We start from the raw sequence: 19,915 nt of genomic DNA, 5'->3' as shown, positions 1-19,915 counted from the left end.
ACTATCATAGTACCTCCAGATATGTAAATCCACACCAGCTGTAAATGTAATACAGCTGTTTTCTATTTAAGCATATAGAGATAAAGTAACAAACATTTGTTTTATTTATTGGTTTTACGGTTGTTGCATTCTGCCCACAATTGCTTATGATGGATGGCCATATAAATCTTTTACATAAATAAAGCCTTTCATACTAATTAGCATGAACAGAGAATACCGTTCCAGACTAACTAAGACCTAACAAATTGCTGTTATATAATGAAAATCTGAATTTAAGAACTACTGTCAAGAAAAACCCATATCCATGTCCATGCAGTCATTTGAAGTTGAGCTCTATTTAAGGGACTCCACTAACACTCTAATAAAAACTACGGACTCTAATCGATACTAGGTGAACAGGTTTCTGATAACACAGCTATCAGCAAGACTTCTTTCACTTTCATCTTTCCCTCTAGCGCTGTGTGCATAAACTACAAACTGGCTTTGGAAGATTTCTTGTCTCTTCAAACCAGATTTAAGAAAGAGGAAGGATGAATCCTTTCCCTAGCCAAATGACATTCATCAGTAGAATGGTCTCAAAGCACCAGAGTAATGATGCTTTTCCTTACATGGAATAGCTGTCTCCCCACAGAGAGGAAAAATTATACCCTAATAGCTTTGCTATTTTAAGCATTTTAAGCAAAGACTGAAAAAGCTTTAAGAAGGAAAGAGTCTGTACTTCTACATTCTCGAGGTATCCTACACTTTATTAATGGCATTATTTTGGTTGATATGTTTATGCTATTAACAATAATATAATACAACATTTTACTTATTTTTTTAACTAAAGTTTAGACTCCCTATTTCTGCAGCACACTACTGGTCTTTATGTCGTATACGAAGGATGCCTTAGAATGGATGCTTGTAATGCATCCATTGTAGTTTTCCAAAAAACTAGAATTGCCATGAAAAAACACGAGATTTTCCTAGTACAGGACAATCTCCCTAAAGAATATATGTTTATAATTATATTAATCTAGAGGCAACTTTGTATTTAAAACATGGAGAGTATATGGTGTATTACACCCACCTACCATTTGCCTACGTGTATGTATTGTATAAGGGACGCGGTGGCTCAGTGGGTTAGGACGCTGAGCTTGTCGATCAGAAGGTCGGCAGTTTGGCGGGTCAAATCCCGAGTGCCGCGTAACAGAGTGAGCACCTGTTACTTGTCCCAGCTTCTGCCAACCTAGCAGTTCGAAAGCACGTAAAAATGCAAGTAGAAAAATAGGGAACACTACAGTGGGAAGGTAACAGCGTTCCGTGCGCCTTTGGCATCTAGTCATGCCAGCCACATGACCACAGAGACGTCCTCGGACAAGCGCTGGCTCTTCGGCTTTGAAACGGAGATGAGCACTGGCCCCTAGAGTTGGAAACGACTAGCACGCATGTGCGGGGGAACCTTTACCTTTACCTATGTATTGTATGGGTGAGATAGCATATCTTTTATTTTATCTGTGCCTGTCTGTCTGTCTGTCTGTCTGTCTATCTGTCTGTCTGTCTATATCCAACTAAAAAAATAAACAATACAATATTTAAATTTAAAGGAAACTATTTGGAATCAATAAGGCATTTTGTAAAAAATAACCCTAAACACAATGGTATAGGGGGGCTTCTTGATATTTATGATTTTTTCCTACTCATTCAGTACAAAAAATCTCTATGCAGAGCACAGATAACCCTAATAAAATAGTTGGGGAAACATAGCAACGGGCCCCTCTATACACTCCAGATTTGACAAGGTCTCAACAACTGACCTGAGAGCATAAATTAGAAAGATACAGTAAAGACTCCAAGGTCTCTTCCAACTCTGTTATACTGTTATACTGTCCTTTAATATTCATTACTCATTAATTCCCAAATCTCATGATAAATTGTAAGCCCAGATTAATGTAAAATATATCTACTGTGCTACAAAGAAGCATAGCAGCTATCCAGATCGGTGTTTTTTAAAGATTCTGTGCTGCTTTCTCTGAATAGTAGACAAACTGTACAATTAATAACATGATTGTTTATAATAGTTAGATGTAACAGTAATTACTTTTTATTATACCCCTATATACAGTGGTGGGATTCAGCAAGTTCGCACCAATTCAGCAGAACCGGTAGCTAATTTTTTGTTGCCCAGGCCCAGAATGGACTTCCAGAAGCGGCATCCACACAGAGAACCGGTTGTTCACATATTTGAATCCCACCACTGCCTATATCAGACATGTCAAACACAAGGCCCGGGGGCCGGATCTGGCCCGTGAAGTGGTTTCATGTGGCCCGCGAAGCCATCCTGGAAACAGTGAGGGAACGGCCCCCACTGCCTTGGCCCTGGCCCAGAGACCCTCCTTCTGCCAGAGACCCTCAGATCTGTCCCACTCCTGCCCAGGCCCCCATAGGCACCCTTGATGCCAACGATGTAGAGCTGGCCACGCCCACCCAGTAGGCCATACGCACTCTAGCCATGCCCACCTAGTAGGCCACGCCCACCCTGGCCACACCCACCTGGCCCCCTGAGGGCAACCGCAATGCTGATGCGGCCCTCAATGAAATTGAGTTTGACACCCCTGGCCTATATGGATAGATATAATTGCAGATTCTTTTGACTGTGCTTAGCATACCTCCTTTAAAGACTGAATATAATTTATGATAATTATAAAGTTTATGGGTAAGTCTGGAAAAACGTATTGGATACTGATTAATCTCCAGTCCCTCAACTCTCTTTAATATGGCACCAGTATAGGATTAAAAATACATATGGGGATAAAGTTGCATAATTTTTCCAAATGTCAGCATGTGGAGTGCGCTATCTGATCACTTGGCTAAATAATCTAGAGAAGAGGCTTCTTCAGGTGAGTATACTAATTATTCACATTCTGCTTCCACTCTATATTATATTCACAAGGATTCATGAGTTTTGAGATATTTAAATCAATCCTACATGATATAAACTCCTTAGAGATGCCAGATCCTAAGAGTATAACAACCCCCCCCCCAGCATTTTGACAGTTTATTAGATTCTGCTTTGCAGAAGTTTTTTTAAAAATAAAGTATGAGTAAATTATAATTACAGTTTCTGAAAGTATCACTGCTTCAGACTGCTGCAGAGAAATATCAGTTGATTTCAATTCTTTCTCAAATATTTCTTGGTGCTTGCTGTTTCTCTTTTCTTTCTTCTTTTCTTTCTTATCTTTATCTGAGTCATCTTTATCCAACTTATCTTGTGATCGAGAATGCATCTTTTTTGGCAGAAGGGGCTCAAGCACAAACCTAAACAATATTAATTTTTCTTAGTGCACAGTAAGTACAATGAAAGCCCAGCATATTCATTCTACTTCAATCAAACAAGGAAATGTGCAAAAAACATGTTTATTTACAGATACATACTATATACAAACATACATTTTTAGATTTTAATTCTCTAGGATTATTTTTCAGAACAGTTTACAATACAGTATTGCATTTTGTGAATCAAACAACAGTGGAAGGTCTTCTTAGTAAAAATGCAGCTATGACATCAATCATCATTATACGTGTTCACTGTGGCTATTTTTTCTTAAGGAATATAATCACATGGTAATAGCATCTATATGGAACTGCAGTTGCTAGTTGCTAGTATCACTGGACATACAAATATTGACTGTTTTTTAAGGAAAGCAACTATACTGTAGTAATTGTGGGAACATTGTGCTCCAGATTAAATCACAACAGAACTTTTCTGCCAAAAATATTTCTCTGCTATAATATTTGCACTAAAATGCAAATAGGCATGTTTGCTTCCATCAAAGAATAACCAATTTAAACATACTTTTGCAAATGCACAAGTATCCTGACTGGTTCCATCTTTTTTACTCTCTGCTTTTACACGTCAAGATAAAAGAACATATCAAAAGCTATTTATAAAGCTAAAGTAAAACACTACGTCTAGATGCCTATTTTTGTTATATAAACAACGGCATGTTAGTGATAAAGTTTCTGGATCAAAATCTTGGCATTCCACAAATATGCAGGCAATTACTCCCACTTCCTCCATGCAATGGGATAGGGATCGTGGTGTGTGCAACATCAAACAGAAATAGTAATAAAACAAAACCAGTAGAGAACTTGGTGAATTTTAAATATTTTAATTTTAAATATTAATATTTAATATTTTGGATAAAGAGTCTGATAAGAATCTTCAAGCTAAATACTTTTTCACTGCCTGATTTTCAATTTGCCTTAAATTTTATGAAATAAAAGCAAATAGTTCCAGAATGATCTAGCAAAATACACAATGATAGCCTCTTATTGCTTAGATTTGATTTTCAAAAAGGCAAAGAAAAGGGTATAGAGCAGGGCTACAACACATATTATGTTGCATTTACCCATCTGAGCCAGGTCTAGAAGGAGCACTGTCAGAAGAGATTGAAGAAATTGAAGCAACAGATAGTGGCCTTGAGGAGGATGGCATTGTGAATGATCGAACCATAGACCTTGGCCGACTGCCTTGTCTGTCATCTACTGATGAGGGCTACAAAACAGAATAGAAATAAAAAAGACATAATAAAAAATGAAAATGAAAAGCATGATGACTTCATCAGTCCATTATTAAGAGCACCATTACTAACTGGGGTTCCTAAGACCTCACTTATAAGGCTCTAGGCCGTCCATGATAGCCTTTCTTCAAAAAGGGAATTTCGAATAACAGTCATTATAATATTATAATTATAATTCAGTATAATTATAATTATACTGAAATTTGACAGACATCTGGTGTGTGCCTGTAGAGTACAGAGCTAACCATGAAGAAGAAATGCAATAATGGTTAAGTATACAATAATTTATCCCTGAAAAGAAAGAGGGAATGACAAAGAGGTTCAATGCCATAACTATCTCTAATATAAGTGGAGGTCAAGGGAAACTCAATCAGATGTTCAATATTCTTTAAATATACTTTAAACCCCGTCCCCCCACAAAAAGGTTCCAGTAGTCTGTGTGGTATCTGTTTCCTGACTTGGCCTACTTAACAGCAAGATAGAATTTCTATTGACTATTCCACCTCCTCACTTTCCCATCCTATTTGGTTTTACCATAAAGTAGGCTGGTAACACAGATTAAAGAGGTACATTCCCTCCTCTGCAAACCGACCCCTCTCCCTAGCCAGACTGTTAGCAAATCACCAGCTCCATCCAGGAATATATGTATAGGATAATAAATATTTGATCAATAGCTGACTTTATATGAAGAGCAGCATGTTTAGCCACTTTTACTGTTACTTTGACTTCCTTGGTTGGATTGTAATCTCAAAGGAAAAGAGGACAACCAGCAGCCTGCCCTAATTCCCCAGCGATAACTAAGTTGTTGAGTCTCATTGTATTTCTCCATGATGATTTTTACTTCAGTGTTTATTCTCAGGCTTCTTTCCGTTCCTTGCAAACACATCCCTTATCATCAGATATAATTACAAACCTTACCTCACTTGGTACCTACATTATAGAAAACAGGAAGGAGAAGAGGTGAGCTGAGTCTGAAAGTTGCCTCTCTGGTGGCAACCTCACTGCTCCTGCTCAGCTCTTATTTTACCTGGTTTCCCTGAAAATAACACATGGCCTTATATATTTATTTGCCTCCAAAAGAAGCACTAGGTCTTATTTTCAGGGGATGTCTTACCTGCTTACCTTAGAACCACTAAAGCCAGACCTCCCATGCCCCAACATCTGTCTCACCTTGTCGGCCCTCTTCTTCTGCGGCCACTCATCACCACTCGTGCGTGTCGCTCCCCAGCCTCTGTTTCACCATGAGAGGCCTTTCCATCACTTCACTTTAAAGCCGAAAAGTGTTTAAAAATAACATATTTAAAGAGCTACTCACAAGACTTCTGATTCCATATTGTTTTTCAACTTTTTCTTTCAGTTGTTTAAAACAGGCTTCCATCCTCTCATGAAATGGCCTTAGTGCTTCTGTAACTTTATTCCCATGAATTCGGATACCTTCTGTCAGGAAAGGGATCTGAAATGGGAAATTATATTTTATTTCATTTTCTGATCTTTCAAATGTAATACAAACACAATGACCTCATCTCAGCTGTATAAGAATGGTGCTAATCTATGCAAAATGTCACTGTTTGTTATATGGAAACAAAGATTATACAAAAGGTACTGTTACTGTTATTCCACAAAACTCATATTTACATGGTATTTATGTCCTGTGCAGTTTTTCTATTATCCATATTTTTATGTATATAATTTCATAAATACATATTTATATGTTTTTAGGAAAACAAGGCATATACTTAGAATGATATTGAAAGATGAGTCATGTTACATTATGACAGTCTGAACCAAAATAGAGGACTAATTATGACCACTAAAATATTTTATGTGAATTTGTATACATCTTTGTGTGCTTAAGTGTTTATAAATCAATTTGCTCAGTGCTAAACATGCATATCTAGACAATGGTTTTAAAGAGTTTAAAAACAGAGAAATTAATTCTATTTTATGACTGAAAGTAACTATGTGTGAGGCTGCTGTCATAAAATATCCATGTTAAGATAATTATCTCACAATATGGAGACAGGGCTGACCTTTAAAGTATTTTCAGAAAAACACTTTATTCCCTCAGCTACAAACCTTCCTGATTGTTGTTTCCTCCCTCCCTCTCTCTGCCTCCCTCTTTCAAACTTAATGGGGTGGTAATAAAATGAGATACATGTTTTCAGTGTTAGTATTCTTCATAGTAATCAGGATAAGAGGCTCTTTCTTAATCATTCATAATTAAATCCTAATACTGATTAAAACAATTTTCCCTACCATCCCTATATATTCACCTAAATTAGCAGATTTTATTATTAAGGAAGAAGAAGAAAACAAGCAAACTGCACTTAATGTATTCAAGAAATCTTGCCAGAATGTAATCTGGAATCTGATTTGAAGTAGAATGCAATTGCTGATTCGCTTGACTTCTAACGAAAAAGACTTAAGAAGTATAATATTTACATTTACATTATATGGTATCATAATTTTTTTTAAAGTCACTTTTCTGCTGCTTCAATTAGAACTACTTCTTTATAATCAAACAATAATTATAACCTATTTCGCTATGCTATGGAACTTAAATATAAAGTACCACAATTATAATTACTCTTCTATTTGCTCCCATTTTATTAGGTAGCTAAAGGCTAAAAAGAAGACTTCTCCCTTGGTTTAATTTATAAAATGTTTTATTTTTCAGTAAATGAATAACAAGGAGAAAAACAAGCAGAAAAAAGTCTTCAAAAATATGTTTGCTGATGGTTTTATCTATTGTATAAAATATGATAGAAGTAATCCTGCATATTAAAAAGAAAATACTGTTAAAAGTGATCAATGGATCACTCATAAACTACTCCATACCTTCTTGATTATGCCACTTCCCAAATCACCATATATTCTAATTATGATCCCAAGGTGCTCAGAGCCAACGAACCAACTTACTAGACTCAATAACACCACTCTTGTTCGGTAAAGTCCAGGAGAAAATATCAGATACTTAATTAATGTATGTTCTCTTACTAATTAATTAATCTTACTTCTTAATTAATCTATGTTCTCTTACTACCATTTGGACCTATTGAATCCCTTTGCAACTTTCTAATCCTTAGTCTCCCTTCATGGATTACTGCCTTGTCGTGGCGAAGGGGCTTGCGTAATTCAATGAAGCAATGAGTTATGCCATGCAGGGCCACCCAAGACGGAAAGGTCATAGAAGAGAGCTCTGACAAAACGTGATCCACTGGAGAAGGAAATGGCAACCCACTCCAGTATCTTTGCCATGAAAACCCTATGGACAGTACCAAAAGGCAAAATGATATGATGCTGGAAGAAGAGCAGAGGGCTAGTACTAGTAGCACCAGAAAGAATGAAGCAACTGGGCCAAAGCTGAAAGGACACTCAGCTGTGGATGTGTCTGGTGGTGAAAGGAAAGTCCGATGCTGTAAAGATTTTTTCTCCATAGGAACCTGGAATGTAAGATTCATGAATCAAGGAAAGCTGGACGTGGTCAAACAAGAGATGACAAGACTGAACATCGATATTTTAGGTATCAGCGAATTAAAATGGACAGGAATGGGTGAATTTAATTCAGATGACCATCAGGTATACTACTGCGGGCAAGAATCCCTCAGAGGAAATGAGTAGCCTTCATAGTCAATAAATGAGTAGGAAAAGCAATACTGGGATACAATCCTCAAAATGACAGAATGATCTCAGTTCGAATCCAAGGCAAACCATTCAATATCACAGTAGTCCAAGTCTATGCCCCAACCACCAGTGCTGAAGAGGATGAAATTGACCGGTTCTATGAAGCCCTACAGCACCTTATAGAACTAACACCAAAAAATGATGTCCTTATCATCATGTGGGATTGGAATGCTAAAGTAGGAAGCCAAACAATAACCAGAATAACAGGCAAGTTTGGCCTTGGAATATAAAATGAAGCAGGGCACAGGCTGATAGAATTTTGTCAAGAGAATGCAATGGTCATAGCAAACACTCTTTTTCAACTACCCAAGAGACGGCTCTACACATGGACATCACCAGATGGTCAACACAGAAATCAGATTGACTATGTGCTCTGCAGCCAAAGATGGAGAAGCTCTATACAGTCAGTAAAAACAAGACCAGGAGCTGACTGTGGCTCAGACCATGAGCTTCTCATTGCAAAGTTTAGGCTTAAACTGAAGAAAGTAGGGAAAAGCACTAGGCCACTCAGGTATGAATTAAATCATATCCCGGTTGAATATACACTAGAGGTGACAAATAGATTTAAGGAATTAGATCTGATAGACAGAGTGCCTGAAGACCTATGGACAGAGGTTCGCAACATTGTACAAGAGGTAGCAACTAAAACCATCCCAAAGAAAAAGAAATGCAAGAAAGCAAAATGGCTGTTTGAGGAAGCTTTGCAAATAGCTGAGGAAAGGAGGGAAGCGAAAGGCAAGGGAGAAAAAGAAAGATACGCCCAATTGAATGCAGAATTCCAGAGAATAGCTAGAAGAGATAAGAATGCCTTCTTAAATGAACAGTGCAAAGAAATAGAAGAAAACAATAGAATAGTGGAGACCAGAAATCTATTCAAGAAAATTGGAGAGATGAAGAGAACGTTTAATGCAAAAATGGGCATGATAAAGGACCAAAATGGCAGGGACCTAACAGAGGCAGAAGAGATTAAGAAGAGGTGGCAAAATTACACAGAAGAACTATAGAAGAATGAGCTTAACGTCCCTGATAATCACAATGAGGTGGTCACTGACCTCGAGCCAGACATCCTAGAATGTGAAGTGAAGTGGGCCTTAAAAAAGCTGAGCAACAACAAAGCTAGTGGAGGTGACAGTATTCCAGCTGAGCTATTCAAAATCTTAAAAGATGATGCAGTAAAAGTGCTACACTCAATTTGCCAGCAAATTTGGAAAACTCAACAGTGGCCACAGGATTGGAAAAGATCAGTTTACATTCCAATTCCAAAGAAAGGCAGTGCCAAAGAATGTTCAAACTATCGCACCATTGCACTCATTTCTCATGCTAGTAAAGTTATGCTTAAAATCCTACAAGCTAGACTCCAGCAGTATGTGGATCAAGAACTACCAGAAGTACAGGCAGGATTTCAAAGAGGCAGAGGAACTAGAGATCAAATTGCCAACATACGCTGGATCATGGAGAAAGCTAGAGAGTTCCAGAAAAACATCTACTTCTGCTTCATTGACTATGCTAAAGCCTTTGATTGTGTGGATCATAACAAACTGTGGCAAGTTCTTAAAGAGATGGGCGTACCAGACCATCTTATTTGTCTCTTGAGAAACCTATATGTGGGCCAAGAAGCAACAGTGAGAACTGGACACGGAAGCACTGATTGGTTCAAAATTGGGAAAGGAGTCCGGCAAGGCTGTATACTGTCGCCCTGCCTATTTAACTTATATGCAGAGCACATCATGAGAAAGGCAGGGCTAGATGAATCAAAAGTTGGAATTAAGATTGCCGGAAGAAATATCAACCACCTAAGGTATGCAGATAATACCACTCTAATGGCAGAAAGTGAAGAAGAACTAAAGAGCCTCTTGTTGCGGGTGAAGAAGGAGAGTGCAAAAGTTGGGTTGAAACTTAACATTAAGAAAACCAAGATCATGGCATCCGGCCCTCTCAATTCCTGGCAAATAGATGGGGAAGAAATGGAGGTAGTGACAGATTTTATTTTCCTGGGCTCCAAGATCACTGCAGATGGAGACTGTAGCCAAGAAATTAAAAGACGCTTGCTCCTTGGGATGAAAGCCATGGCAAATCTAGACAGCACACTAAAAAGCAGAGACATCACCCTGTCAACAAAAATGTTTATAGTCAAGGCTATGGTCTTCCCAGTTGCAATGTATGGCAGTGAAAGTTGGACCATAAGAAAGGCCGAGCGCCAAAGAATTGAGGCCTTTGAGCTATGGTGTTGGAGAAGACTCCTGCGAATCCCTTGGACTGCAAGGCGATCAAACCAGTCAGTCCTAGAGGAGATCAACCCTGACTGCTCTTTAGAAGGCCAGATCCTGAAGCTAAAACTCAAATACTTTGGCCACCTAATGAGAAGGAAGGACTCATTGGAGAAGAGCCTAATGCTGGGAAAGATTGAGGGCAAGAGAAGAAGGGGACGACAGAGAATGAGGTGGCTGGATGGAGTCACTGAAGCAGTAGGTGTGAGCTTAAATGGACTCCAGAAGATGGTAGAGGACAGGAAGGCCTGGAGGAACATTGTCCATAGGGTCGCGGTGGGTTGGACATGACTTCGCAGCTAACAACAACAATCCTTAGTCAAAGCTTTGCTTTTTTCATTATGGTGGTATGTTTGGGCTTCCCTTTTTTCTTTACAAGCCTTAAAAAACATAACCCTCAAATCCATTTACTCCTGGAGCAACACAATGGATTGGCTGTTTGCAAAACTGTACAAAATATGTTCTATATGGGCCTTGCTACATTCTGAGGGGAAAAATGAGAGTTTTAACCAAGAGAGACTCCTTTTCACAAAATAACACTAGTGAAGTTACTGTCAGTGGTGTGCTTCTTGATGCATAAATGCAGTTTCTTGCTATGGACCTTCACCCTGGGAAGGGGATAGTCAATACATTACCATCTTTTCTACTCCTTTTCTGATAAGCCTTTTCCATTCTTGTAATTTATAACAATTTATAGCATTTTATAGCATCAGCTAGCCTTGCTATTATGATATAAAGCTTGTCTTCATTATTGATGTATTGCCACAGCAATGGCCGGATGGCTATAAAAAGCTATAAATCATTGGGCGGAATGGCCACTGGGTGTAGCAAATGACTCACTGCATACAGTGGTAAAATGATAATCAGAATTCCACTGCTTTCAAAAAACTGGATGGAAATGGTTGAAAGGAATACTGCATGCAGTGATGGCATTCAAATATGTGAACCACCAGTTCTCTGGGCCTGGGCAACAAAAAATTAGCTACCGGTTCTGCCAAAGTGGTGCAAAGCGGCTGAATCCCACCACTGACTGCATGGTACTATCTTGGGAAGGAATATCCATTTCCTCATAGTTCTATCAGCAACTATAACAGAATTTATGATATTGGAAATGGTGCTTTTGCATCCTACTTGGAATTGTGTTTTTAAGTTAAAAAATAATTTAATTAATTAAATTATTTTTTAATTTAAAAAACACAATTCAAAATAGGATACAAAAATAGGATACAAAAGCAGCCTTCCAATATCATAAATGCATATACTTAACTATGAATAGTTGTTTCTCTAAGAATCACTCCAAATAGTTCTGAAGAACCAAAAGGATGTGTAAAATGCTACAAACTTTCAGTCACCTTTAAAAATTGAAACCAGCTCATAGAGAATATTTCAAGTTCTTTTCTTCTACTGAGCTATTTACATAATATATAATAATATTTACATACATAATACTTTATACTGACTTCCTGCCCTTTTCTGCAACATATTTTGAATGTTATGTTGGTTTTCTAGAGTATTAGGTATCCTACTCAATTATGTACAATCTGCAAATATCATAAGCAATCTTGCTACCTTTTCATTTTGGTGACTAATGAAAATATGAAAGAGTAGCTGCTCCCGGACCAATCCACCTAGCACTTCAATGAAGAATCATTAATTAATAACAGCTCTTAATTAAATCTAGACTGTAGCATCAGCATGTCAAAAACACTGTATATCCTTAATAGATTATCCATAATCTATTAAGGCTATTACTCAGTCAAATTGTGAGAGAAGACTGGTCTATAACGATTAGTTATAAATCCATGGTAATGTCTAGAAATTATTGCATTCTTTTTGATGCACTTATGGATAGACCGCTTCACAATTTGCTCTAGAATCTTCCTAGGGATAAATGTCAGACTGACCACAAAGATTGCTGGATTTTCTTTCTCCACTTTTGGAAGACAGAAACATTTGCCAATCATCTGGAATTTCAGTATTCTAGGAATTTTTCAAATATAATACATTGAGGTACAGCCAGATCAACTGTTAGTTCCTTTGGGTCCCTAGGATGCCATTCATCTGGTCTTGGAGAGTTAACACAGTCAAAGAAAAGAGGTATTCTATGGTCATGTTTGTATCAATCTTAAGTTTTGCCTGCTATGTCCTAATTTCTTGGTGGAACAGACAGTCTGTTTTTGAAGTAGAATGAACTGAAATACAGTATTCTAGGAGGATTAGCTCTGCTTTATTTTTTGTTAACTATTAACACTTTGCCTTGAGTAACTGGTATTCACCTTTCTTGTTTTCATTTACTTTCATACAGCTGGAAAATGCCTTTTCAGTTATTTTTAGTATCCTTCTCTAACTTCAGCTTAGTCTGTATTTTAAATTTACTGATACCAGGTGATTTGTGGCTACCTGTTTGTACTCTTCCTTTGTGATCTCACCCTTCTTATCTGCCTCTGTCCCTTTTTGTTTGCAGGTCTTCATTAAGATTTTTTTTTTGTGTTGGATTCTCTTGCTGTGTTTAATTTTTTTCCTTAGTGGATTTTTTTTCCCATTTTAGTTTCTTCTTTTGTTTATGAACTACCCACTTTCTTGAGTTCCTTCCCCCTTTACTCCTTCTTGGGCCCTACTAATCATTGTTTTGAACTTATGAAAACTCACTTTTATGAAATCCACAATATATCTTTGACTATATTATTTTAAGGGCATGATGGCTCAGTGATTAAAGATACTGAGCTTGTCAGCTACAAAAGCTGACAGCCTGGGTTCGAGATGTGAGCACTGTGCAATGGGATAAGCTCCTGTTACTGGTCCCAGTTCCTGCCCACCTAGCAGTTCAAAAGCATGCAAATGCGAGTAAATAAATAGGTAGCACTTTGGTGGAAAGGTAACAACATTCCGTGTGCCTTTGGCATATAGTTATGCTGGTGACATGACCATGGAAAATGTCTTCAGACAATGCTGGCTCCCTTGGCTAAGAAATGGGGATGAGCACCACCCCCTAGAGTCAGACCGGACTGGACAGAGAAAACCTTTACCTTTACGTTATTTTAGTTTCCCTTAAAATTAAGACTCTAGCATTATATGATCACTTTCTTCCAATTTCCTCACTACCTGTAATTCCTCAGCTAAGTCTTCCATATTGATTAATATCATGTAAAGAATACCTGATCTTCTTGTGTCTTCCTCCACATTCTGAAGGAGAAAATTGTCAGTATGAAGAATTTTCTGGAAGTACTATGCCTGGCACAGCTTGTCTCCTGATAGATATCAGGAAATCCTGACCAGTAGGTTTGTGTTAGGAGTTTCATTATTATGGGATGGGATACATACATATTCAAGTGTTAAACAAATTAACTTTTGATAAAAATAATAAAATTTTAGCTTAAAAATCTTTAAAATAAGAAGGCAAACCCAAATGCAACTATAATTATGATTTTATTCACTTAAAAATGGAAAATTACATGTTAAAGACAAAAATGTAGGGAGAGGTTGTTTAATTGGATGGTGTTTGCATTCTCTAAATTTTATATAGTTCATAATTACAGAAAATTTTAAAAACACTGGATTGGAAGGATGGAGAAAAACAACGCCTAAATCTTTAGGGTCTATAGTTTAATCTCATTCCTACAGTTTCAAAGTCTATGGCGATAGAATTGTAATTCATTGCAGGATCCCTACATGTATCACCAACAGAAAATAATCATCAGTGGACTTTTTAAATATTGGAAATTATTCTGACATAACTTTGCAGATAGCATGCTTCACCAACACAGTTGCCGTAGGATTGTTTTAATTCATTATACCGGTAGTAATGAGTTGCAAAATCCCATAACTCTTCTATTTGTCTTTAAAGAGCATTGTTGATTGTTGATTATTAATTTTCACCTATTCTGCCACATCTTCTCCTGAAAAGATGGAATCTCTTATATTTGCAATGATCTGAAAACCATTTCTGAGTTCCAGTGGTGCAAAATATCTTCTGTGTTTTTGCTTTTAGTCACTGAACACATCTATAGCTCTTGTTCCTCCGTTTCTGTGCCTTCATAATGGAGGATTACCTCCACTGTCTATGAGCCTTTTATCTTTGAACAGATAAGCCCTTTCTCATCAACTGAAGTTTGGCCTTGCTAGTTCAATCCTTTGACTTTTTCTGCTACGAGCGTACAATTGTTGCAAATATACCTAGTTGATTTCCGACAGGAACATGCCATAAGCCCTGTAGATATTAACTCCCCATTCTTGTACTTTTATCTTTTTTCTAATCACTGATGAAAATTTTAATTTTAGCAGCAATTCAATACACAATGATTAAGGTATGAGCAGAGCTGAGTAAACTCACATAAACTTAATAAACTTAAATCCTTATTTTAAATTCCTTGAATAAGAAATAAGCAAAAAAAATAGGTACAGTGAAACCTCAATTTAGCGGACCTCAATATAATGGACTTTTTATGCAATGGAGCAAATTTCTGTGGCAATTTACATCATTTTCATAATGAAATTTGCATCATCTGCACATCACATAAATCACTATAATGACATGTGTTTATATTTAATAGATATTTTTGAATAAAAGATATCCCTCTAATGAATTAATCATTAGAAGGTTTCATTTTCCCCCCCTTTCATCAATGTTACTTCTTTCTGCAACATAAACTTCATATTTCTTCTAGTTTATAACAGCAAACTTCACATCTGAGATCACTTTTTCCCTTCAGCAGACTTCTTCACTTTTCTTATTCTGTTTTAATTTATACTAACCTGCTATCAGCAGTATTTGTAATTAATTTTCTAATTAAGTAGTTTCTAGTTAAAACTTACTATTTAAATACCAGCATATATAGAAGAACAATATAATTTCATAAACCCTAGAGTTCTAAACCTGGTTTAGAAAAATCATTTTAAAAGTTCAAATAAGTTTAAGCACATTCAATATTTTATGAAGCCTCAGGCAGGCTGTGTTATGATGCAGAAAGAGTGGTAAAACCTGAAATATATACCTGCTTTCTTACTTTTAGCTGCTTTGGAGAACACTGTCTATTAATTCTAGTTTCTTATTTTTAAGATTTCACCTTTTTTGGCTCCCTAACTTGATGCCCACAAGATATATTGGATTAGCTCTCATAATAAACTCAGAAAACATACTGTGTATAAATTCCAAACTTATTGTGAGATGTTAGAAATTAAAATACAACTCATTACAAGGCCAGCAAATTGGGGAAAAGCTGCTCTTTTATTTATTAATTATTTCCTCCACATTCTGTTCTTTTAATCTGGATCTAGCAAAACTTTGTCATGAAATATTTATAATTAAGATTTCTGTTATCTCGATATGATAATTTGCATCTGGAAGTCTAACTTATATCTCCAAGTTCTTTTTCATCACTAATGGAATAAATCAGCCCAGGCAATAAACATATGCACTTTCATTCCTCATTTTTTGTTAAAGGTAACAATAAACTATTTGAAAAAGACATTTGGTTCCTTCTCAATCTGATTTACCTGCCATGCAATTAGATCCTTTAGCTTTTCAATTTTTTCATGGTCTTCTGGGTGTTCATATATGTATTTCTCATTAAAGAAAGCCTAATGGGGAAAAAGCCAGCAGTTATTTAGTACAATAGCATTTATACAATTATTATTATTAACAACAACAATAACAACATAATATTTAACATTACCAATGGTTCTGAAGAAAATCTTTCTGAGAAGAAGGAAAGTAGACACCTAGTAGATGCCTATTTGACTTGTGTACCTCTCCCCACTTCCTGAAGGACCATTGGCACCAACTGATTCATGGGGGTCATGGAAGGAAGGCTAATGATGGCTATATCAGAGCTTATTTTATCTCAGCTGTCCCTTCCTCCAACAGGGTCATTGTTAACAATGCCTTTTGAGAAACAATATTTCTGTTTTATTAGTGACATGCTGAAATAAATAAATATTGGTATGACAGTAAAGATAAAGGTTTCCCTGTCAGTCATGTCTGACTCTAGGGCATGGTGCGTATCAGCCAGCATTGTCTTTAGAGAATTTTCATGGTCATGGGCCAGCACGGCTATACGTCAAAGGTACATAGACCGCTGTTACCTTCCACAGAAGTGGTACCTATTAATCTACTTGCTTTTGCATGCTTTCGAACTGGTACAAGAGCTGGGGCAAGTAACGGGAGTTCACCCCATTGTGTGGAGTTCAAATCTCAATCCCAGACTGTCAACTCTCCAGCTGACAAGCTCGGTGTCTTTAACCGCTGAGCCATCATGCCCCCAGTATAATTTTTATACCAAGTATAATTTTATATTTGGTATAAAAGTAAAGGTAAAGGTTCCCCCGCACATGCATGCTAGTTGTTTCCGACTCTAGGGGCCGGTGCTCATCTCCGTTTCAAAGCCGAAGAGCCAGCGCTTGTCCAAGGACGTCTCCGTGGTCATGTGGCCAGCATGACTAGACGCCAAAGGCGCACAGAACGCTGTTACCTTCCCACTGTAGTGGTCCCTATTTGGTATAAAAGTACCAAATAATAACAAATAAATCAAATTGTTATTTGCATTAGCAAATAAGCTTATCAATTTATGAAAGAAAAATAAGACCTATCTCAAAATTGAGGATTCAAAAGTATTAATTGGCATATATAAAATAATTATGACACTTAAAGCATTCGTGACCATGAGAAATGAAGCAGAAAATGAGGAATATAGCACTCTCCCACTTGTGTTCCCCCAAAAATGATAAACAGAAGCAAGTAATATCTGTCATTATGACTAATAGATGCTGATGGCCTATTACTTCATAAACGACTCCGCCTTTTAATAAAAAGTTAGGAGCAGTTCTAAAGTGATTTTTGAAAAAACCAAACTTTTTCTGGTGGGAAAATAGATTCCAACTGGAAATACAATCCTGTAATTTTAACGTTTCAAAAGGAGGTAAACATCTGAACAGGCACAGTACTGACTATAACTATCATTAAAGATTCTCATCACTATCATAGAGAATGAAGACTGGAATCATGCATTGTGAAATGTGACCTTTCTTTCACTTAAAACAGTTAATGATGGGGGTATTTTTATGAGTCCTTCGGGAAAGGGCGGTATATAAATGTAATAAAATAAATAAATAAATATGTAAATGAGGATAAAGGTTCATTCTCCAAGCTTGTGGGTTGGTTTCTGAATGTTTCGTTACCAGGCTACGTAACATCTTCAGCAGAATTTAGGGGATGTCAAAGTTCTGTTTATAAGGGTTTCAGGTGTGGGTGTGTCAAGTGAAGTGTCATGGTTCCAACTAATGAAACACTTCAAAGAACTTTCAGGCATTGTTTATCTTAAGTCTTTAATTGTGAATACAAAGCGGCGGCACAGCATGGTGGATGCCAAGATCTGAATTCCCCTCCCTTCAGCACCTAATATCTGGCACAATTCTCTCCTCTAATTAGCAGTCATAAATCATGTTCTCCAATCAGTTTGAAGGGCAAAGCTTCCCTTCCATTCTGTATGGCAGCCATTTCTTATCTTCTTAAAAATAACCGGGGGAAACATTCTTCCTCCTCCCCCACCCCCAGCATCATCTAATTCTAAGAGTAAAGCAATTTAAAGGAAAAGGCTGCCTCAGAATTGTATACTATCACATAGATGCACGGATTTTTAGATTTCCACAACACAGGTGGGCAATCTAAATCACAACTACAAACTGACAATTGCAAACCTGCAAACTGAATCAGAATTTGGGGTTAAATTGCTGCTCTCCTGGCCCACTATTGATTGTTAGTAGATTCACATAAGCTATCTGGGCTAAAAGCCATTGCAAAAATGTGGCTGAAAGGCTCTCTTCAAAGCCTTACCCTGGCACCGACTTATCCAGTGGTAGATTAAATATGGCTTTCAAATTAGATTTAATTTTTCAGTTTGTCTAATTATTATTATTATTATTATTATTATTATTATTATTATTATTAATAATAATAATAATAATAATAATAACATTAATAATAATAATAATTTGGTTTATATACCGCCCTACTCCCAAAGGACTCAGGATGGTTTACAAGGCAAAATTTAAAAACAATACAATATAAAATTAAAATAAAATAAAATTAAGTCTAGCCCCAAAAAATTAAAACCACAATTTAAAAACATTAAAACCCCTCAGTCCAGACCAGATAGCTCAAAGAACCAGGTTTTTAGGTCCCGGCGAAATTAACGAAGGTCGGGGGCAGTCCAGAGTTCTGTTGGCAGTTGATTCCATAGGGCAGGCGCGCCCACAGAGAATGCCCTCCCCCTGGGGATCGCCCGTCGGCAATCCTTGACCAGCGGTACCCTGAGGAGGCCCTCCCTGTGGGAGCGCACAGGACGATGGGAAATTGATGCTGGCAGCAGGTGCTCCCTCAGATAATCCGGGCCCATGCCATTTAGGGCTTTATAGGTCATCACCAGCACCGTGAATCTCACCCGGAGGGCAACTGGAAGCCAATGCAGCTCGTGGAGAAGAGGTGTTACATGGGAGTATCAGGAGACTCCCATCGCAACTCGCGCAGCTGCATTCTGCACCAGCTGAAGCCTCCAAGTGGTCCTCAGGGGCAGCCCCATGTAGAGAGCATTGCAGTAGTCTAGCCGGGAGGTCACAAGCGCATGGGTGACTGTGCGTAGGGCATCTCGGTCCAGATAGGGCCGTAACTGGCGCACCAGGCGAACCTGGGCAAAAGCCCCCCTGGTCACGGCTCCTATATGATCTTCCAAACTGAGCCGTGAATCCAGGAGGATGCCCAAGTAATAATTCAGAGGGAAGAAGAGGAGAAAGAAACAAGATAGCACAAATTCTTCCTTGATTTTCCTTTCTGTGTTCTGATCCTCATTACTTATCAAACAAGAAATGGTTCACCTTATTTTCCAGTTTGTCTTGCCTGAACTAACTGCTACAAAAAACATTTTAAAAGTACTTATATTAGTAAATGATTACCCATTTTAATATGAAATACATTCCACTAGTAATGGATACTAATCAATTTATTAGTAACTTATTCAATTGTGGCAATAAGTAGCTACATTGTCATTGCCATTAAGCTCTATATTTTTCATTTCTACAGCATCACTACTGAGAGAACAAAAATCAACCAAACCTTTTCGTAATTGGTGAAGCCTCCCATGACAGCAGGGTCCACAATCCCATTTAGCAGCATCGACAGAGGGTTAATAGGTAGATTTGGATCATTCAAATGTTGCTGGACCATATTGTTAATTTTATCATTTGCAAACTGCATAGTTTCAATTGCATTTTCAAGTGGACTGATTTCAATCTGAGAAAACAAATTTTTAACAAATAAACGATTACAAGAGCTGAAATAGTTTGAATTCAAATATCACCTGAAAACAATAAATTTGTTCCAGAAAAAATTTCTTAATGTAGTTTTAAAACACA

General features: G+C 37.3%; 1 protein-coding gene across 3 annotated transcripts in view; it reads right to left on the bottom strand.

Annotated features, from left to right (window-relative positions):
- The window catches only part of DOCK1 (dedicator of cytokinesis 1), a 455,801-nt gene that overhangs the window by 28,224 nt on the left and 407,662 nt on the right, over nt 1–19,915 (bottom strand). For all 3 annotated transcript variants that reach the window (XM_083364099.1, XM_083364098.1, XM_083364097.1), the window contains 5 exons: nt 19,617–19,793; nt 16,007–16,090; nt 5,878–6,015; nt 4,392–4,537; nt 3,099–3,297 (listed from right to left, as the gene is read on the bottom strand). In XM_083364099.1, coding sequence (XP_083220225.1) covers nt 3,099–3,297; nt 4,392–4,537; nt 5,878–6,015; nt 16,007–16,090; nt 19,617–19,793 — 744 coding nt within the window. The remainder of the gene's footprint in view (nt 1–3,098; nt 3,298–4,391; nt 4,538–5,877; nt 6,016–16,006; nt 16,091–19,616; nt 19,794–19,915) is intronic.

The sequence above is a fragment of the Vipera ursinii genome (genome assembly GCF_947247035.1).
Source record: "Vipera ursinii genome assembly, chromosome: 5".
In the NCBI taxonomy this organism is placed as follows: domain Eukaryota; kingdom Metazoa; phylum Chordata; class Lepidosauria; order Squamata; family Viperidae; genus Vipera; species Vipera ursinii.
Note: the sequence above shows the minus strand (reverse complement) of the source record. Positions and strands in the feature narration are given on the sequence as shown.